The sequence below is a fragment of the Physella acuta genome, unplaced genomic scaffold (genome assembly GCF_028476545.2).
Source record: "Physella acuta isolate Inbredline_101_S28 unplaced genomic scaffold, ASM2847654v3 ptg000200l, whole genome shotgun sequence".
In the NCBI taxonomy this organism is placed as follows: Eukaryota; Metazoa; Mollusca; class Gastropoda; family Physidae; genus Physella; species Physella acuta.
Window position 1 is genome coordinate 334,758 of NW_026731719.1, and position 19,583 is coordinate 354,340.

Sequence of the window (19,583 nt, forward strand, 5' to 3'; positions counted from 1 at the left end):
CATGCATCAATTCCAAACAGCTTAAAGTTAATCTCATTTGTTTTTCTGTTGAGAGAATCTACTATGACTATGAACGTCAGAGTACTTGCATTTCTTTTGAATTGCTCATATATCTCAGTAAACTCATCCTTCATTTTGTTTATAGTATGCAGAAGTGCGTCATGGTAATAGTAGCGTTAGTTTTATTATGACTTTTTTAGATTTTTTCAGATTTTTCGAAAAAAGCAAGGCAATAGGCTGGGTTTTCCTTTCCATGCAGTTTTACATTTAGCTCGTTTAGTTTCTTTGTGATCTCCACCATGAAATTGTATGTTGCAGTTTGGGATAGACAAGTTAGTAGGAAGTCGTTTTTTTTTTAAACGATAAAAACATGTTGTCTGAGACTTGGCGGGACACTGGGCAAGTGAAGTAGAGTTGAGCAGGTCACCTGTGACGTCAGTAGATAAAAGGATAGTGTGGTCAGACCAATGCTCAGCTGAAATCGGTGTTTTTAAAAGATAAAAACGTCTTTTTGAATGTGGGGTCTGGTTATTTTGTGAAAATAAGTGACATACGTGATGTCATTTATGGATGACCCCGAAACCCACAGTTAACCTTTAGATAACCGGGTAAGTCTAGTTAATTTTTAAATATTTAAATTAAAACAAAATAGAATGTCGTTGAAAAAAGAATTGCGCACCAAATGAACAGCAAACAATTTATTAATAATTATCCCATCACCCCTGTCCCACCACCCCTGTCCCACATCTAACCACCCTGTCCCACATCTCACCACCCCTGTCCCACATCCCACCTCCCCTGTCCCACATCTCACCTCCCCTGTCCCACATCCCACCACCCCTGTCCCACCACCCCTGACCCACATCTCACCTCCCCTGTCCCACATCCCACCACCCCTGTCCCATCACCCCTGTCCCACCACCCCTGTCCCACATCTCACCACCCCTGTCCCACATCTCACCACCCCTGTACCACATCTAACCACCCATGTCCCACATCTCACCACCCCTGTCCCACATCTCACCAACCCTGTCCCACATCTCACCACCCCTGTCCCACATCCCACCTCCCCTGTCCCACATCCGACCACCCCTGTCCCACCACCCCTGACCCACATCTCACCTCCCCTGTCCCACATCCCACCACCCCTGTCCCACCACCCCTGTCCCACATCCCACCTCCCCTGTCCCACATCTCACCTCCCCTGTCCCACATCTCACCACCAAAGTCACACATCTCACCGCCCCTGTTCCACATCCCACCACCCCTGTCCCACCACCCCTGACCCACATCTCACCACCCCTGACCCACATCTCACCACCTCTGTCCCACATCCCACCACCCCTGGCCCACCATCCTTGACCCACATCTCACCACCCCTGTCCCACATCCCTACACCCCTGTCCCACATCTCACCACCCCTGTCCCACCATCCCTGTCCCACCACCCCTGTCACACATCTCACCACCCCTGTCCCACATCTCACCACCCCTGTCCCACATCTCACCACCCCTGTCCCACATCCCACCACCCCTGGCCCACCACCCTTGACCCACATCTCACCACCCCTGTCCCACATTCCACCACTCCTGTTCCACATCCCACCACCCCTGTCCCACCACCCCTGACCCACATCTCACCACCCCTGACCCACATCTCACCACCTCTGTCCCACATCCCACCACCCTTGACCCACATCTCACCACCCCTGTCCCACATCTCACCACCCCTGTCCCACATCCCTACACCCCTGTCCCACATCTCACCACCCCAATCCCACCACCCCTGTCACACATCCAACCACCCCTGTCCCACCACCCCTGACCCACATCTCACCACCCCTGACCCACATCTCACCACCCCTGTCCCACATCTCAACACCCTTGACCCACATCTCACCACCCCTGTCCCACATCCCACCACCCCTGTCCCACATCTCACCACCCCTTACCCACCACCACTGACCCACATCTCACCACTCCTGTCCCACATCTCACCACCCCTGTCTCACATCTCACCACCCCTGTCACACATCTCACCACTCCTGTACCACATCCCACCACCTCTGACCCACATCTAACCACCCCTGTGCCGTTACCCCTTTACGACATCGCATCATCATGATAACTTTTAACTTCTGCAACAAATCTAGTCAAACTTTAAATAAACGCGTACAGAAGTGATTGAAAATGTTTGTGATTATTTTAGACAGACGAAAGGTAAACAACATTTATTATGAAGGGGTTAAATCGTTGCCTCATCAGTGTTTCTTCCAGACTTTTTTCTCCGTGGAGGGGGGGGGGGGCACTAGAATATTTCGGTGGGGTGGGGGGGGGTGGGGTGCGGTCAACATTTTTCGGGGGGGGGGGGGGGCGGGCGGACACTAGTAAAATTGTATGTTTACTATATAAAATCTATCACGTTCGGGGGGGGGGGGGTGCGGAAGACTTTCTTCGGGGGTGCTGGAAGAAACTCTGTGCCCCACGTCTCAAACCTCTTCCCTATTCAATTTAAAACAAAATCAACATGTCATTGCTTTATTCAATGTCTGAAAGCTAACGTTAAAAAAAATTACGGACCTGGAATAATGTGTGGTATTCTAAGCCAACCTAATGGATGCCGTCATTAAATGTTGACAACTTTGTTGAAACTCTCTAAGCCACTTGTACACGATTTCTCTCCTGTTACGTCTCTTCCTTTACAATGACGTCAGCTATTCTTCTATACTCATATGTTTATTTACTAAGAAAATTAGCGAAATATTAGATAAAATTTAGATTCTAAATGTATTGTTTTTGAAAATTAACAAAAATTCGAGCTTTATCAGTAGGAACGCCTTCAATTTGAATTGAGATTATTTTTTGCTAGAAATAATTCTAGACTAGATCAGGCCACGATCAACAACTGCTGCTATGGCAGACGCTGGACTAACCCAACTTGTGGTCTTGTCTGTGCTGTTGTCTGCAGTTTTTCAGCCAGGATATGGTGAGCAGACGGCGTACACGGAGGATTTCCCGCCTAATTTGACAACCCCTCGCAGACCAAATCTAGAGCCGTAAGTTCCATTCGAGTGATTCGTTTAGTCAGTTTCTTTTTGATGTAGAGGTTAAATCGACTATGTTCGGTACAACATATCAAAACTTCAATGTATACCATACTAAAAATGTATAATACCTATTAAAATATTATTACATCATCGATATTGAATGGGGTTTGTTACTTATACAAATGTCAGCATGATAATAAAGACATTTTGAATGGCTGCATGAAACATGACAGCTTCCCTTGTCTTACTGACAATGTATATGATTCTATCAAACTCTAAAACTAACCATACTGACAATATATCTGATTCTATCAAACTCTAAAACTAACCATACTGACAATAAATATGATTCTATCAAACTCTAAAACTAACCATACTGACAATAAATCTGATTATATCAAACTCTGAAACTAACCATACTGACAATATATATGATTATATCAAACTCTGAAACTAGCCATACTGACAATAAATCTGATTCTATCAAACTCTGAAACTAACCATACTGACAATATATCTAATTCTATCAAACTCTGAAACTAACCATACTGACAATATATCTGATTCTATCAAACTCTGAAGCTAACCATACTGACAATAAATCTGATTCTATCAAACTCTGAAACTAACCATACTGACAATATATATAATTCTATCAAACTCTGAAACTAACCATACTGACAATATATCTAATTCTATCAAACTCTGAAACTAACCATACTGACAATATATCTGATTCTATCAAACTCTGAAACTAACCATACTGACAATAAATCTGATTCTATCAAACTCTGAAGCTAACCATACTGACAATAAATCTGATTCTATCAAACTCTGAAACTAACCATACTGACAATATATATAATTCTATCAAACTCTGAAACTAACCATACTGACAATATATATAATTCTATCAAACTCTGAAACCAGCCACACTGATGACAACCCTTGAAAAGAGGCAGATAATCAACCCTGAATCTATTAAAATAATTAGTCTAATTAAAAAATACTCTTACTGTTCAAGAATTAAATATTTAAAGATCATCAGTGAAGTCATTCTTGGTAATAGATTTAAAAATTTATAATGATAGAATTAGTTAAAAGAACTAGACATTTATAATGATAGAATTAGTTAAAAGAACTAAACATTTATCTTGATAGAATTAGTTAAAAGAGCTAAACATATATAAGGATAGAATTAGTCAATAGAGCCAAACATATTTAATTATAGAATTAGTTAATAGAGCTAAACATTTATAATGATAGAATTAGTTAAAAGAACTAAACATATATAATGATAGAATTAGTTAATAGAGCTAAACATTTATAATGATAGAATTAGTAATAGAGCTAAACATTTATAATGATAAAATTAGTTAATAGAGCTAAACATATTTAATGATAGAATTAGTTAATAGATTTAAACATTTATAATGATAGAATTAGTTAAAAGAACTAAACATATATAATGATAGAATTAGTTAATAGAGCTAAACATATTTAATGATAGAATTAGTTAAAAGAACTAAACATATATAATGATAGAATTAGTTAATAGAGCTAAACATTTATAATGATAGAATTAGTTAAAAGAACTAAACATATATAATGATAGAATTAGTTAATAAAGCTAAACATTTATAATGATAGAATTAGTTAATAAAGCTAAACATTATTGCTTAAAACAACAACATCTCCAGGTGAACTCCACAACTCGTGTTATTCCTCCATAGCACGATTCCTTACACAAACCATTCAGAAAATCGTTTGTTACTTGCTTTACCTCTCCTCATATTATAGAATTAAAATCTACAATCTTAAAATGTCGGATTATTATCATGTTACTGTATATAGCTTGTTACACCATAATAGCAAAAATCCCAAACGTAACATTAACGTTAACGAAGAAAAAAAAAATTAAAAATATATACTACACTACACATACAACATAGGCCTACTCTATATCTACTACACTACACATACAGCATACTCTATATCTACTACACATACAGCATACTCTATATCTACTACACATACAACATACTCTAAATCTACTACACTACACATACAGCATACGCTATATCTACTACACTACACATACAGCATACTCTATATCTACTACACATACAACATACTCTAAATCTACTACACTACACATACAGCATACTCCATATCTATTACAAACACAAAGCTCCTACTGCGTATAATGTTAAATATTATAAACAGAATTGCCAATAATAATAAAAGGTAACTTAAAATAAGTAAATAATTAAAATTCAACCTCAATTTGATCTTAATTTTGACATGCTTTATTTGGTTGTATATTAGCCCCACCTACTCCCACCCAGTCATTAGCCCCCAGATTAATTAACTCCTCTCTATTACCCGCTGTGTAATTACCCAATTACACAATACATATTATATCAATACGAATCCATTTCTTTATACTGAGCCATCTCCATATCCCCAACCCTTGTGTTAACCATAGCATTATGCTTATCATTAATCTTCACGCTATTTATATACTTTATTAAATCCTTACATAATTACTGATGTTGTTACCGTTATCCTCACCACTACCACCATTATCACCACCACCACTATCACCACCACCACTATCACCACCACCACTACCACCACTACCACCACTATCACCACCACCATCACCACCACCACTATCACCACTACCACTATCACCACCACCACTATCACCACTACCACCACTATCACCACCACCACTATCACCAATACCACTATCACCACCACCACTATCACCACTACCACTATCACCACCACCACTATCACCACCACCACTATCACCACCACCACTATCACCACCACCACTACCACCACTACCACCACTATATCACCACTACCACTATCACCACCACCACTATCACCACCACCACCACTATCACCACCACCACTATCACCAATACCACTATCACCACCACCACTATCACCACCACCACTATCACCACTACCACTATCACCACCACCACTATCACCACCACCACTATTACCACCACCACTATCACCACCACCACTACCACCACTACCACGACTACCACCACTATCACAACCACCATCACCACCACCACTATCACCACCACTTCCACCACCACTACCACCACCACCACCACTATCACCACCACTACCACCACCACCACCACTATCACCACCACCACAATCACCACCACTAGCACCAACACAACCACCACCACTACCACCAACACTACTAACACAACCACTAGCACCACCACTAACACCACCACTACACCATCACTACCACCACCCCCACCACCACTACCACCACCACTACTATCACCACTACCACTATCACCACCACCACTATCACCACCACCATCACCACCACAGACGCCGCCTCCACCACTATCACCACCACTTCCACCACCACTACCACCACCACCACCACTATCACCACCACTACCACCACCACCACCACTATCACCACCACCACAATCACCACCACTAGCACCAACACAACCACCACCACTACCACCAACACTACTAACACAACCACTATTACCACCACTACCACTACCACCACCACCACCACTAGCACAACCACTAACACCACCACTACACCACCACTACCACCACCCCCACCACCACTACCACCACCACTACTATCACCACTATCACTATCACCACCACCACTATCACCACTACCATCACCACCACAGACGCCGCCACCACCACTATCACCATCACTTCCACCACCACTACCACCACCACCACCACCACTACCACCACCGCCACCACTATCACCACCACCACTATCACCACCACTACCACCACCGCCACCACTATCACCACCACCACTATCACCACCACCACTATCACTGCCACCACTACCACCACCGCCACCACTATCACCACCACCACTATCACCACCACTACCACCACCGCCACCACTATCACCACCACCACTATCACCACCACCACCACCACCACTATCACCACCACTACCACCACCACCACCACTATCACCACCACCACTATCACCACCACTAGCACCAAAACAACCACCACCACTATCACCACCACCACTACCACCAACACTACTAACACAACCACTCGGAGCACCACCACCACCACCACCACCACCACCACCACCACCACCATCACTACCACCACCACTACCACCACTATTACCACCATTACCACCACCACCACCACCACTGAATCTAAGTGATAATCTAAGTGAGGTGAAGGGTAGTAAGCAAACTATTGAAACCAAACGGTAGTAGGCAAACTATAGAAAGCAAATGGTATTAGGCAAACTGTAGAAACCAAATGTAAAAATTAATTTAAAAATTCTTTAAAACAGTTAGAAATAAAATAAATTAGTGTTATATTTTTAATAATTTAAGCAGTTTGGAAACCATCGATTTCATTAATTTTTACCTTTTTAACACGTTTTTCTTAACTCAGCTTCGCGTTTGTTTGTTTGTTTGGATGTTTGTTGTTAAAATTGACATCGAAAATTAGCCCACTTCTGATTGCTCTAGAGACCTGAAATTTGGCATGCATGCTACTTTCGCCTAACAATTTCAGATGCAATCATAAAAACTAGCAATTAGTGACCGTAATTAGCTTAATTTAATTACGCCCCAAGGACCATAAAATTGAGGACATGATTTCTAAAGATACCGACAAGACTTGAGGCCTATTGACACAGTTACTTCGGCCCCAATCGATGTGAGCGCGCTGGCCGTGATCGTATAGTGGTTAGTACTTCGCGTTGTGGCCGTGTCAACCCAAGTTCGAATCCTGGTCGCTCAAGATTTTTTTAGTCCGTGTATTTATAAACACTTTTTTAAAAACCACGTTTTTCATGTGTAGCAACGGACTAAAAAGGAGAAAATAAAATACTTAAAAAAAACTTTTTAAAAAACCACGTTTTTTATGTGTAGCAACGGACTAAAAAGGAGAACGGACACGGTAACACATTGTTAACGGTGACACGGTTGGTACGCTGGGCATGCTAAAATACACATAAACACGTTTTTCCTTAACTCAGCTTCGCGTTTATTTGTTTGTTTATGGGAGATTTGATCACGTGATTCGTGAGTAGATCTCCACGCCAGCAACGTAAATTACACCCTTTCTCTGTTTAAAGCGTATCGGTCGCTCAAGATTTTTTTAGTCCGTGTATTTAAAAACACTTAGTCAAGTCATACTTAATCAAGTGATTAGATAAAGTAGAAAATAAACTATATAAAAAACTTTTTAAAAACCACGTTTTTCATGTGTAGCAACGGACTAAAAAGGAGAAAATAAAATACTTAAAAAAAAACTTTTTAAAAAACCACGTTTTTCTTGTGGACTAAAAAGTAGAAAATAACTATTTACATACATTTGATGACAAAAAACGTGGGTCGGGCAGATGGGTCGGGAAATTTGATGGTGAACGTACCCACGTTTTTTGTCATCAAATGTATGTAAATAGTTATTTTCTACTTTTTAGTCCACAAGAAAAACGTGGTTTTTTAAAAAGTTTTTTTTTAAGTATTTTATTTGTATTGAGGATAAGCTTTTAAAAATAACTGCATTACACTCATGGTTGTCTCGACTTTATGTAAAGTAATGCCAGTTTGTTAGGCTTTTGCTTGAATGAATGAATAGAAAAATATGAATGACTCAACTAATTTGTTCCTGTATTTGATTGTTAGGCTTTTGCTTGAATGAATGAATAGAAAAATATGAATGACTCAACTGATTTGTTCCTGTATTTGATTGTTATGCTTTTGCTTGAATGAATGAATAGAAAAATATGAATGACTCAACTGATTTGTTCCTGTATTTGATTGTTAGGCTTTTGCTTGAATGAATGAATAGAAAAATATGAATGATTCAACTGATTTGTTCCTGTATTTGATTGTTAGGCTTTTGCTTGAATGAATGAATAGAAAAATATGAATGACTCAACTGATTTGTTCCTGTATTTGATTGTTAGGCTTTTGCTTAAATGAATGAATAGAAAAATATGAATGATTCAACTGATTTGTTCCTGTATTTGATTGTTAGGCTTTTGCTTGAATGAATGAATAGAAAAATATGAATGACTCAACTGATTTGTTCCTGTATTTGATTGTTAGGCTTTTGCTTGAATGAATGAATAGAAAAATATGAATGACTCAACTGATTTGTTCCTGTATTTGATTGTTAGGCTTTTGCTTGAATGAATGAATAGAAAAATATGAATGACTCAACTGATTTGTTCCTGTATTTGATTGTTAGGCTTTTGCTTGAATGAATGAATAGAAAAATATGAATGACTCAACTGATTTGTTCCTGTCAGAGATGTGTCAGACATCATCCAAGCACTAGTTGAACGATTTGATTTTGGACGATCTCAAGCCAAACAGCTCAGGGCTACCAATACCAACACACATTTTCAAAGTAAGTGGACCTATATGTGGATCGAACTGTTTGATCTCCACAATTCTTTGGTCAAAGTAAATGGACCTATATGTGGATCGAACTGTTTGATCTCCACAATTCTTTGGTCAAAGTAAATGGACCTATATGTGGATCGAACTGTTTGATCTCCACAATTCTTTGGTCAAAGTAAGTGGACCTATATGTGGATCGAACTGTTTGATCTCCACAATTCTTTGGTCAAAGTAAATGGACCTATATGTGGATCGAACTGTTTGATCTCCACAATTCTTTGGTCAAAGTAAGTGGACCTATATGTGGATCGAACTGTTTGATCTCCACAATTCTTTGGTCAAAGTAAGTGGACCTATATGTGGATCGAACTGTTTGATCTCCACAATTCTTTGGTCAAAGTAAGTGGACCTATATGTGGATCAAACTGTTTGATCTCCACAATTCTTTGGTCAAAGTAAGTTGACCTATATGTGGATCGAACTGTTTGATCTCCACAATTCTTTGGTCAAAGTAAGTGGACCTATATGTGGATCGAACTGTTTGATCTCCACAATTCTTTGGTCAAAGTAAGTGGACCTATATGTGGATCGAACTGTTTGATCTCCACAATTCTTTGGTCAAAGTAAGTGGACCTATATGTGGATCGAACTGTTTGATCTCCACAATTCTTTTGTCTGGCTCAACCTATTGCTTGGTTTCCTGGTAGTTCTCCAAACTCCTACCTCACCTGTAAGCCGATAACCAGAGGCTAGCCTTTTGATTTGTTACTGCCTATTGATTTGTTACTGCCTATTGATTTGTTACTGCCTATTGATTTGTTACTGCCTATTGATTTGTTACTGCCTATTGATTTGTTGCTGCCTATTGATTTGTTACTGCCTATTGATTCGTACTGCCTATTGATTTGTTACTGCCTTTTGATTTGTTACTGCCTATTGATTTGTTACTGCCTATTGATTTGTTACTGCCTATTGATTTGTTACTGCCTATTGATTTGTTACTGCCTATTGATTTGTTGCTGCCTATTGATTTGTTACTGCCTATTGATTCGTACTGCCTATTGATTTGTTACTGCCTTTTGATTTGTTACTGCCTATTGATTTGTTACTGCCTATTGATTTGTTACTGCCTATTGATTTGTTACTGCCTATTGATTTGTTACTGCCTATTGATTTGTTACTGCCTATTGATTTGTTACTGCCTATTGATTTGTTACTGCCTATTGATTTGTTACTGCCTATTGATTTGTTACTGCCTATTGATTTGTTACTGCCTATTGATTTGTTACTGCCTATTGATTTGTTACTGCCTATTGATTTGTTACTGCCTATTGATTTGTTACTGCCTATTGATTTGTTACTGCCTATTGATTTGTTACTGCCTATTGATTTGTTACTGCCTATTGATTTGTTACTGCCTATTGATTTGTTACTGCCTATTGATTTGTTGCTGCCTATTGATTTGTTGCTGCCTATTGATTTGTTACTGCCTATTGATTTGTTACTGCCTATTGATTTGTTACTGCCTATTGATTTGTTACTGCCTATTGATTTGTTACTGCCTATTGATTTGTTACTGCCTATTGATTTGTTACTGCCTATTGATTTGTTACTGTCTATTGATTTGTTACTGTCGTTCTTCGTCCTTCTTATTTTTTTGGTACAATACATGTCATTAGATGTAACATACTATTTTCTATTGTGAGATAGGTATTAAAGTTTCGGTCAGTGTGTTGAGCTATTTATAGTTACTGTCAGTGTGTTGAGCTATTTATAGTTACTGTCAGTTTGTTGAGCTATTTATAGTTACTGTCAGTTTGTTGAGCTATTTATAGTTACTGTCAGTGTGTTAAACTATTTATAGATGATGGTGATAAACATGAAAAGTCACGTGATGTTGGGCAACAACAGGATGGGCTAGCACTTGGAGGGCCAACACTTGGAGGGCCAACACTTGGTGGGCCAACACTTGGTGGGCCAACACTTGGTGGGCCAGCACTTGGTGGGCAAAATAAAGCACATACTTTGCCGGGATTCGAAAAGTTGAAGATGTCCAACGCTCAACAGGTACATCTTCACGTTAATAAGTTATATGGGTCATTACAAGCTAAAAATTAATCCGTTACATGGGTCATTACATCTTACACGTTAATCAGTTACTTGGGTCATTACATGTTGAAGGTTATTCAGTTACATGGGTCATTAAATGCTAAAGGTTAATCAGTTTCATTAGTCATTTCATCCTATCCTATAGTGTTAAAATTGACTTCTTTTGTACGATTTAAAGTTGAAATTGATTAAATCGAGTATGATTTAAAGCTGAAGTTGATTTAATCGAGTATGATATAAAGTTGAAATTGATTTAATCGAGTATGATTTAAAGCTGAAATTGATTTAATCGAGAATGATTTAAAGTTGAAATTGATTTAATCGAGTATGATTTAAAGTTGAAATTGATTTAATCGAGTATGATTTAAAGTTGAAATTGATTTAATCGAGTATGATTTAAAGTTGAAATTGATTTAATCGAGTATGATTTAAAGTTGAAATTGATTTAATCGAGTATGATTTAAAGTTGAAATTGATTTAATCGAGTATGATTTAAAGTTGAAATTGATTTAATCGAGTATGATTTAAAGTTGAAATTGATTTAATCGAGTATGATTTAAAGTTGAAATTGATTTAATCGAGTATGATTTAAAGTTGAAATTGATTTAATCGAGTATGATTTAAACTTGAATCGGTAGAGTGTGATTGATTTTTCTAGCCCCTAACCCTAACGGTACTAATTTTAAAAGCTTCGTCCAAACTCAGGGTTTGAGAAAGTTTAGGAAATCAATTGAACGTACCGACTCCAGAGAGCGTGGGACACGAATGTCGGCACCAGATGGCTCTACGTCATCTCACGAGCACACAGGAAACTCGCCGTCTGCTTACCCGCATCTCAAGCTCAACACGCAGGCTCCAGCAGGACGTGACGTTAGTGGGTCCCAGCAGGCTCCAGGACGTGACGTTAGTGGGTCCCAGCAGGCTCCAGGACGTGACGTTAGTGGGTCCCAGCAGGCTCCAGGACGTGACGTTAGTGGGTCCCAGCAGGCTCCAGGACGTGACGTTAGTGGGTCCCAGCAGGCTCCAGGACGTGACGTTAGTGGGTCCCAGCAGGCACCAGGACGTGACGTTAGTGGGTCCCAGCAGGCTCCAGTAGGGCTTGACGAAAGTAGGCCCGAGATTGTATCTGGAAAAGTTGCCACGGCAGACAGTACTCCGACAGACAGGAGAGAAAAAATTAAGAAGTTTAGAAACATTCTAGAATTACTGCAGGAACAAAATGTGGAGGCGCAGGAACAAGTCCCACTTGGGGAGGATATCATTTTAAACTCAATTGCTAAAATAAGCGAAGGCGTGTTTGCTCGCATGTTTCAAGTTGAACCAAGAAATTGGGCTCAAGTCGGTGTATTAGAAGATGGAAATAGTTTAAACATGGACCAACTCGATGTTTTACTTAGTAAAGACGGGGACAGGGCATATGAGCAGTCTGCACCAGATATACAGGGAGCTGCCCTTATTCTTTCCGATGTGTCGCTTGTAGACAATAAGAAAAAGCAAGTGGATGATAAGGCGCATCATCCTTCAGGTGTAGAATTAATCCGCCGTCCAAGAGAGGCACGTGACACAGTGACCAGCACGGATAGTGCCCACCCCAACAAACACTCCAGAAAACAAGAGAAGAAGAGCAAAGTCGAGAGTTTGAAAATAGCCAGGCTGGGTTACATTATATTCGACAAAGATGGATCGGTCAAGGAGGCAAAGGAAGCCACACTGACCAATGCTGCAGCGCTCGACTCTAAGGGTCACGTGGGAGACAAGCGATCGACGGTGAGAGCTACCAGCACCACGACCAAAAGCACATCAGCAAGTGCAGACAGTAACCACGTGACTGATCGCACGAAAGACAAGGCGAAATTTGCGGACGTACTGGAAGTCTACAGCATGAAAGGGACGCTGATGGGGGGCGAACTGAACGCCAATACAAATGTGGAGTTGAGCCCATTGGTTGATTCTCAAGGTTGGTGAATGGCAATAAGTGTTAAGATGCCACAATAGGTCACCACATGTCACCATAGGTTACCATATCTCACCATAGGTCACCATAAATGTCACCATATTACACCATAAGTCACCATATGTCATCACAGTCACCACATGTCGCCATAGGTCATCACAAGTCACCATATGTCACCATATGTCATCACAGGTTACCATAAATGCCACGATATTACACTATAAGGCACCATAGGTCACCACATGTCACCATAGATCACCATAAGTTACCATAGGTCACCATATGTCACCATAAGTCACCATATATCACCATAGGTCACCAGATTTCACCATAGATCACCATAGGTCACCACATGTCACCATAGATCACCATAGGTCACCATAGGTCACCACAGGTCACCATAGATCACCATATGTCACCAGATGTCACCATAGATCATCATAGGTCACCATAAATGTCACCATATTACACCATAGGGCATCATAGGTCACCACATGTCACCACATGTCGCTCGCTTCTTAATGTACGTTACTTCATATACCAATGTGTCACCAAATGCCTATAATATCCTTACATACCCTCATACGATATTACATGCCGGTAAATATCAGCAACCTATTTAAATAATTGGGCAACCTATTTAAATAATTGGGCAACCTATTTAAATAATTGGGCAACCTATTTAAATAATTGGGCAACCTATTTAAATAATTGGGCAACCTATTTAAAAAATTGGGCAACCTATTTAAATAATTGGGCAACCTATTTAAATAATTGGGCAACCTATTTAAATAATTGGGCAACCTATTAAAATAATTGGGCAACCTATTTAAATCATTGGGCAACCTATTTAAATAATTGGGCAACCTATTTAAATAATTGGGCAACCTATTTAAATAATTGGGCAACCTATTTAAATAATTGGGCAACCTATTTAAATAATTGGGCAACCTATTTAAATAATTGGGCAACCTATTTAAATAATTGGGCAACCTATTTAAATAATTGGGCAACCTATTTAAATAATTGGGCAACCTATTAAAATAATTGGGCAACCTATTTAAATAATTGGGCAACCTATTTAAATAATTGGGCAACCTATTTAAATAATTCGGCAACCTATTTAAATAATTGGGCAACCTATTGAAATAGTTGGGCAACCTATTTAAATAATTGGGCAACCTATTTAAATAGTTGGGCAACCTATTTAAATAGTTGGGCAACCTATTTAAATAATTGGGCAACCTATTTAAATAATTGGGCAACCTTTTTAAATAATTGGGAAACCTATTTAAATAATTGGGCAACCTATTTAAATAATTGGGCAACCTATTTAAATAATTGGGCAACCTATTTAAATAATTGGGCAACCTATTTAAATAATTGGGCAACCTATTTAAATAATTGGGCAACCTGTTTAAATAATTAGGCAACCTATTTGAAACCTGTTGAGAACCTCTACTGTTGCAGTTCGTGCTGTGCGCGAGGCTCACCGACGTCATCAGTTGTCGTCCATCTCGTCACTCCACGTCCTTGTCATCATGGGCCTTTGTGTACTCACCTTCGTCACCGTCATCTACTTCTCTGCTCGATTTAGGTACACGTTTCTTCATGTGTTTAGTGTTACTCGTGTGTTTAGTGTCACTCGTGTGTTTAGTGTCACTCGTGTGTTTAGTGTCACCCATGTGTTTAGTGTCACTCGTGTGTTTAGTGTCACTCGTGTGTTTAGTGTCACTCGTGTGTTTAGTGTCACCCATGTGTTTAGTGTCACTCGTGTGTTTAGTGTCACACATGTGTTTAGTGTCACTCATGTGTTTAATGTCACTAGTGTGTTTAGTGTCACTCGTGTGTTTAGTGTCACACATGTGTTTAGTGTCACTCATGTGTTTAGTGTCACTCGTGTGTTTAGTGTCACTCGTGTGTTTAGTGTTACTCGTATGTTTAGTGTCACCCATGTGTTTAGTGTCACTCGTGTGTTTAGTGTCACTCGTGTGTTTAGTGTCACTCATGTGTTTAGTGTCACTCATGTGTTTAGTGTCACTCATGTGTTTAGTGTCACTCATGTGTTTAGTGTCACTCATGTGTTTAGTGTCACTCGTGTGTTTAGTGTCACTCGTGTGTTTAGTGTCACTCGTGTGTTTAGTGTCACACACGTGTTTATTGTCACTAGTGTGTTTAGTATCACTCAAGTGTTTAGTGTCACTAGTGTGTTTATGGTCACTCGTGTGTTTAGTGTCACACATGTGTTTAGTGTCACACATGTGTTTAGTGTCACTCATGTGTTTAGTGTCACTAGTGTGTTTATGGTCACTCGTGTGTTTAGTGTCACTCGTGTGTTTAGTGTCACTCGTGTGTTTAGTGTCACTCACGTGTTTAGTGTCACTCGTGTGTTTAGTGTCACTCATGTGTTTAGTGTCACTCGTGTGTTTAGTGTCACTCGTGTGTTTAGTGTCACTCGTGTGTTTATTGTCACTAGTGTGTTTAGTGTCACTCGTGTGTTTAGTGTCACTCGTGTGTTTAGTGTCACTCGTGTGTTTAGTGTCACTCAAGTGTTTAGTGTCACTCGCTTGTTTATTGTCACTCGTGTGTTTATTGTCACTCGTGTGTTTAGTGTCACTCGTGTGTTTAGTGTCACTCATGTGTTTAGTGTCACTCACGTGTTTAGTGTCACTCGTGTGTTTAGTGTCACTCATGTGTTTAGTGTCACTCGTGTGTTTAGTGTCACTCGTGTGTTTAGTGTCACTCGTGTGTTTATGGTCACTCGTGTGTTTAGTGTCACTCGTGTGTTTAGTGTCACTCGTGTGTTTAGTGTCACTCACGTGTTTAGTGTCACTCGTGTGTTTAGTGTCACTCGTGTGTTTAGTGTCACACATGTGTTTAGTGTCACTCATGTGTTTAGTGTCACTCGCATGTTTAGTGTCACTCGTGTGTTTATTGTCACTAGTGTGTTTAGTGTCACTCGTGTGTTTAGTGTCACTCGTGTGTTTAGTGTCACTCGTGTGTTTAGTGTCACTCGTGTGTTTAGTGTCACTCGTGTGTTTAGTGTCACTCGTGTGTTTAGTGTCACTCGTGTGTTTAGTGTCACTCGTGTGTTTAGTGTCACTCGTGTGTTTATTGTCACTAGTGTGTTTATTGTCACTAGTGTGTTTAGTGTCACTAGTGTGTTTATTGTCACTCGTGTGTTTATTGTCACTAGTGTGTTTAGTGTCACTAGTGTGTTTATTGTCACTAGTGTGTTTAGTGTCACTCGTGTGTTTAGTGTCACTCGTGTGTTTAGTGTCACTCGTGTGTTTATTGTCACTAGTGTGTTTAGTGTCACTAGTCTGTTTATTGTCACTAGTGTGTTTAGTGTCACTCGTGTGTTTATTGTCACTCGTGTGTTTATTGTCACTAGTGTGTTTAGTGTCACTCAAGTGTTTAGTGTCACTAGTGTGTTTATGGTCACTCGTGTGTTTAGTGTCACTCGTGTGTTTAGTGTCACTCGTGTGTTTAGTGTCACTCGTGTGTTTAGTGTCACTCGTGTGTTTAGTGTCACTCGTGTGTTTAGTGTCACTCACGTGTTTATTGTCACTCACGTGTTTAGTGTCACTCGTATGTTTAATGTCACTCGTGTGTTTAGTGTCACTCGTATGTTTAGTGTCAGACGCTCTGTTACAGATCTGAGAAAGAAAACTCGAAACGAGTGAATTCCCAGACGGCTCTGTTTGAGCACCATCAGAGATACGATAAGTACTGAAGCAGTGAAGGGCACCCCTGTTGGAGCTGAGGGAACCGAGATTAACCCGAACCCTCGACCTTTTAGGCTCAATAAAATTTGCTTTACATTCAATTGATCCATTATCAAACCATTTTTACTTTAGTTCTTTTTAAATATTAATTTCATCAGAATGTTCGATTTAAATCCCCATCTTAATTATCAATTTTAAATTCTATTTGAGCTAACTTTTGTACAGTTCTTACAATGAAATAAACAAAATCTTCTATTGTTCGTGTTGGCTCGACATTTTGTTCTACATGCGCTTGCGTATCAAAAGACACCCTGGTTAATGTATGTAATCTATATCATATTAAAAGCTATTGCGTGCCAAATTATTATCTTTGGTGTGCTCGTGTATGTGGTGTGCTAATATGAGTTGTGGTTATGTGCGGTGCGGTAATGTGTGATGTGGTAATGTGTTGTGTTGTGCTGTGGAGTATGGTAATGTGTGGTGTGGTAATGTGTGGTGTGGTAATGTGTGGTGTGGTATGTAAGGTAATGTATGGTGGGGTGCGGCGCTGTGTAGATTGTTGTAGATTGTAATGTCAGTTGTAGTTATGTTGATGTGTGGTGTGGTGTGTTTATTTGCAGTGTGGTAATGTGTGGTGTGGTAATATGAGGTGTGGTGTGGTGATGTGTGGTGCGGTGCTTTGTAGATTGGTAATGTGTGGGGTGGTGATGTGTGGTGTGGTGATCTGTAGTCTGGTGATGTGTAGTGTGGTGATGTGGTGTGTGGTGATGTGTTGTGGTGCGGTGCGGTATTCTGTGGTGTGGTGATGTGTGGTATGCTGATGTGTGGTATGGTGATGTGTGTTGTGGTGATGTGTGGTGTGGTGATGCGAGTGCGGTGTGCTGATGTGTTTAATGGTAATGTGTGTTGTGGTAATGTATTGTGTGGTGATGTGTGGTGTGGTGCGGTGATGTGTGGTGTGGTGCGGTGATGTGTGGTGTGGTGATGTGTGGTGTGGTAATGAGCGGTGCTGTGTAGATTGGTAATGTCAGTTTTAGTTTTGGTGATATGCGGTGTGGTTATAAGCACTGTGGTAATGTGTGGTGTGGTGATGTGTGGTGTGGTGATATGTGGTGTGGTGATGTGTAGTGTGGTGATGTTTTGTGTGGTGATGTGTGGTGCAGTGATGTGTGGTGTGTTTATGTGTGGTGTGTTTATGTGTGGTGTGGTGAAGTGTGGTGTAGTGATGTGTGGTGTGGTGCGGTAATGTTTGGTGTCATGATGTGTGGTGTGGAGATGTGTGGTGCGGAGCTTTGTAGATTGGTAATGTCAGTTGTAGTTATGTACACTGTGGTAACGTGTGGTGCGGTAATGTGTGGTGGGGTGCGGTGATGTGTGGTAATGTGTGGTGGGGTGATGTTTGGTGGGGTAATGTGGGGTGCGGTGATGTGTGGTAATGTGTGGTGGGGTGCGGTGATGTGTGGTGGGGTGCGGTGATGTGTGGTGGGGTGATGTTTGGTGGGGTAATGTGTGGTGGGGTGATGTGATGTGTGGTGCGTTGTGGCTATGTGCATTGTGGTGATGTGTGGTAATGTGTGGTGTAGTAATGTGTGTTGTGGCTATGTGCATTGTGGTGATGTGTGGTGGGGTGCGGTGATGTGTGGTGGGGTGCGGTGATGTGTGGTAATGTGTGGTGGGGTGATGTGATGTGTGGTGCGGTGTGGCTATGTGCATTGTGGTGATGTGTGGTAATGTGTGGTGTTGTAATGTGTGTTGTGGTGATGTATGGTGTGGTGATGTGTGGTGTGGCTATGTGTGGTGTGGTTATGTGTGGTGTGGTGTGGTGATGTGTGGTGTGCTGATGTGTGGTGTGCTGATGTGTGGTATGGTGATATGTGGTATGGTTATGTGTGGTGTGGTGTGGTGATGTGATGTTTGGTGTGGTGCGGTGCGTTATTCTGTGATGTGGTGATGTGTGGTGTGCTGATGTGTGGTGTGGTGAAGTGTGGTGTGGTGATGTGTGGTCTGGTGATGTGTGGTCTGGTAATGTGTGGTGTGGTGATGTGTGGTATGTTTATGTGTGGTACGGTGATGTATGGTGTGGTGATGTGTGGTATGGTGATGTGTGGTGTGGTGATGTGTGGTATGGTGATGTGTGGTGTGGTGATGTGATGTTTGGTGCGGTGCATTATTCTGTGATGTGGTGATGTCTGGTGTGCTAATGTGTGGTGTCGTGATGTTTTGTGCGGTAATGTGTGGTGATGTGTGGTGCGGTGCGGTAATGTGTGGTGTCATGATGTGTGGTGTGGTGATGTGTGGTGCCGTGCTTTTTAGATTGGTAATGT

General features: G+C 40.7%; 1 protein-coding gene across 3 annotated transcripts; it reads left to right on the forward strand.

The window, feature by feature from the left end:
• The first annotated feature begins 2,694 nt into the window (after window positions 1–2,694).
• On the forward strand, window positions 2,695–17,519 carry LOC131937143 (uncharacterized). 3 transcript variants are annotated; one of them, XM_059294336.1, is made up of 7 exons: window positions 2,695–3,055; window positions 9,375–9,475; window positions 11,333–11,535; window positions 12,283–12,429; window positions 12,466–13,534; window positions 15,002–15,128; window positions 17,189–17,519. In XM_059294336.1, exons 1-7 carry the CDS (start codon window positions 2,913–2,915, stop codon window positions 17,265–17,267), a joined length of 1,869 nt encoding a protein of 622 aa, XP_059150319.1. In that variant the 5' UTR covers window positions 2,695–2,912; the 3' UTR covers window positions 17,268–17,519. The 3 variants fall into 3 exon arrangements, with proteins under 3 accessions (XP_059150319.1, XP_059150320.1, XP_059150318.1); XM_059294337.1 differs by having other exon boundaries at window positions 11,333–11,397; window positions 11,443–11,535; window positions 12,283–13,534; XM_059294335.1 differs by having other exon boundaries at window positions 12,283–13,534.
• The last annotated feature ends 2,064 nt before the right edge of the window (window positions 17,520–19,583 follow it).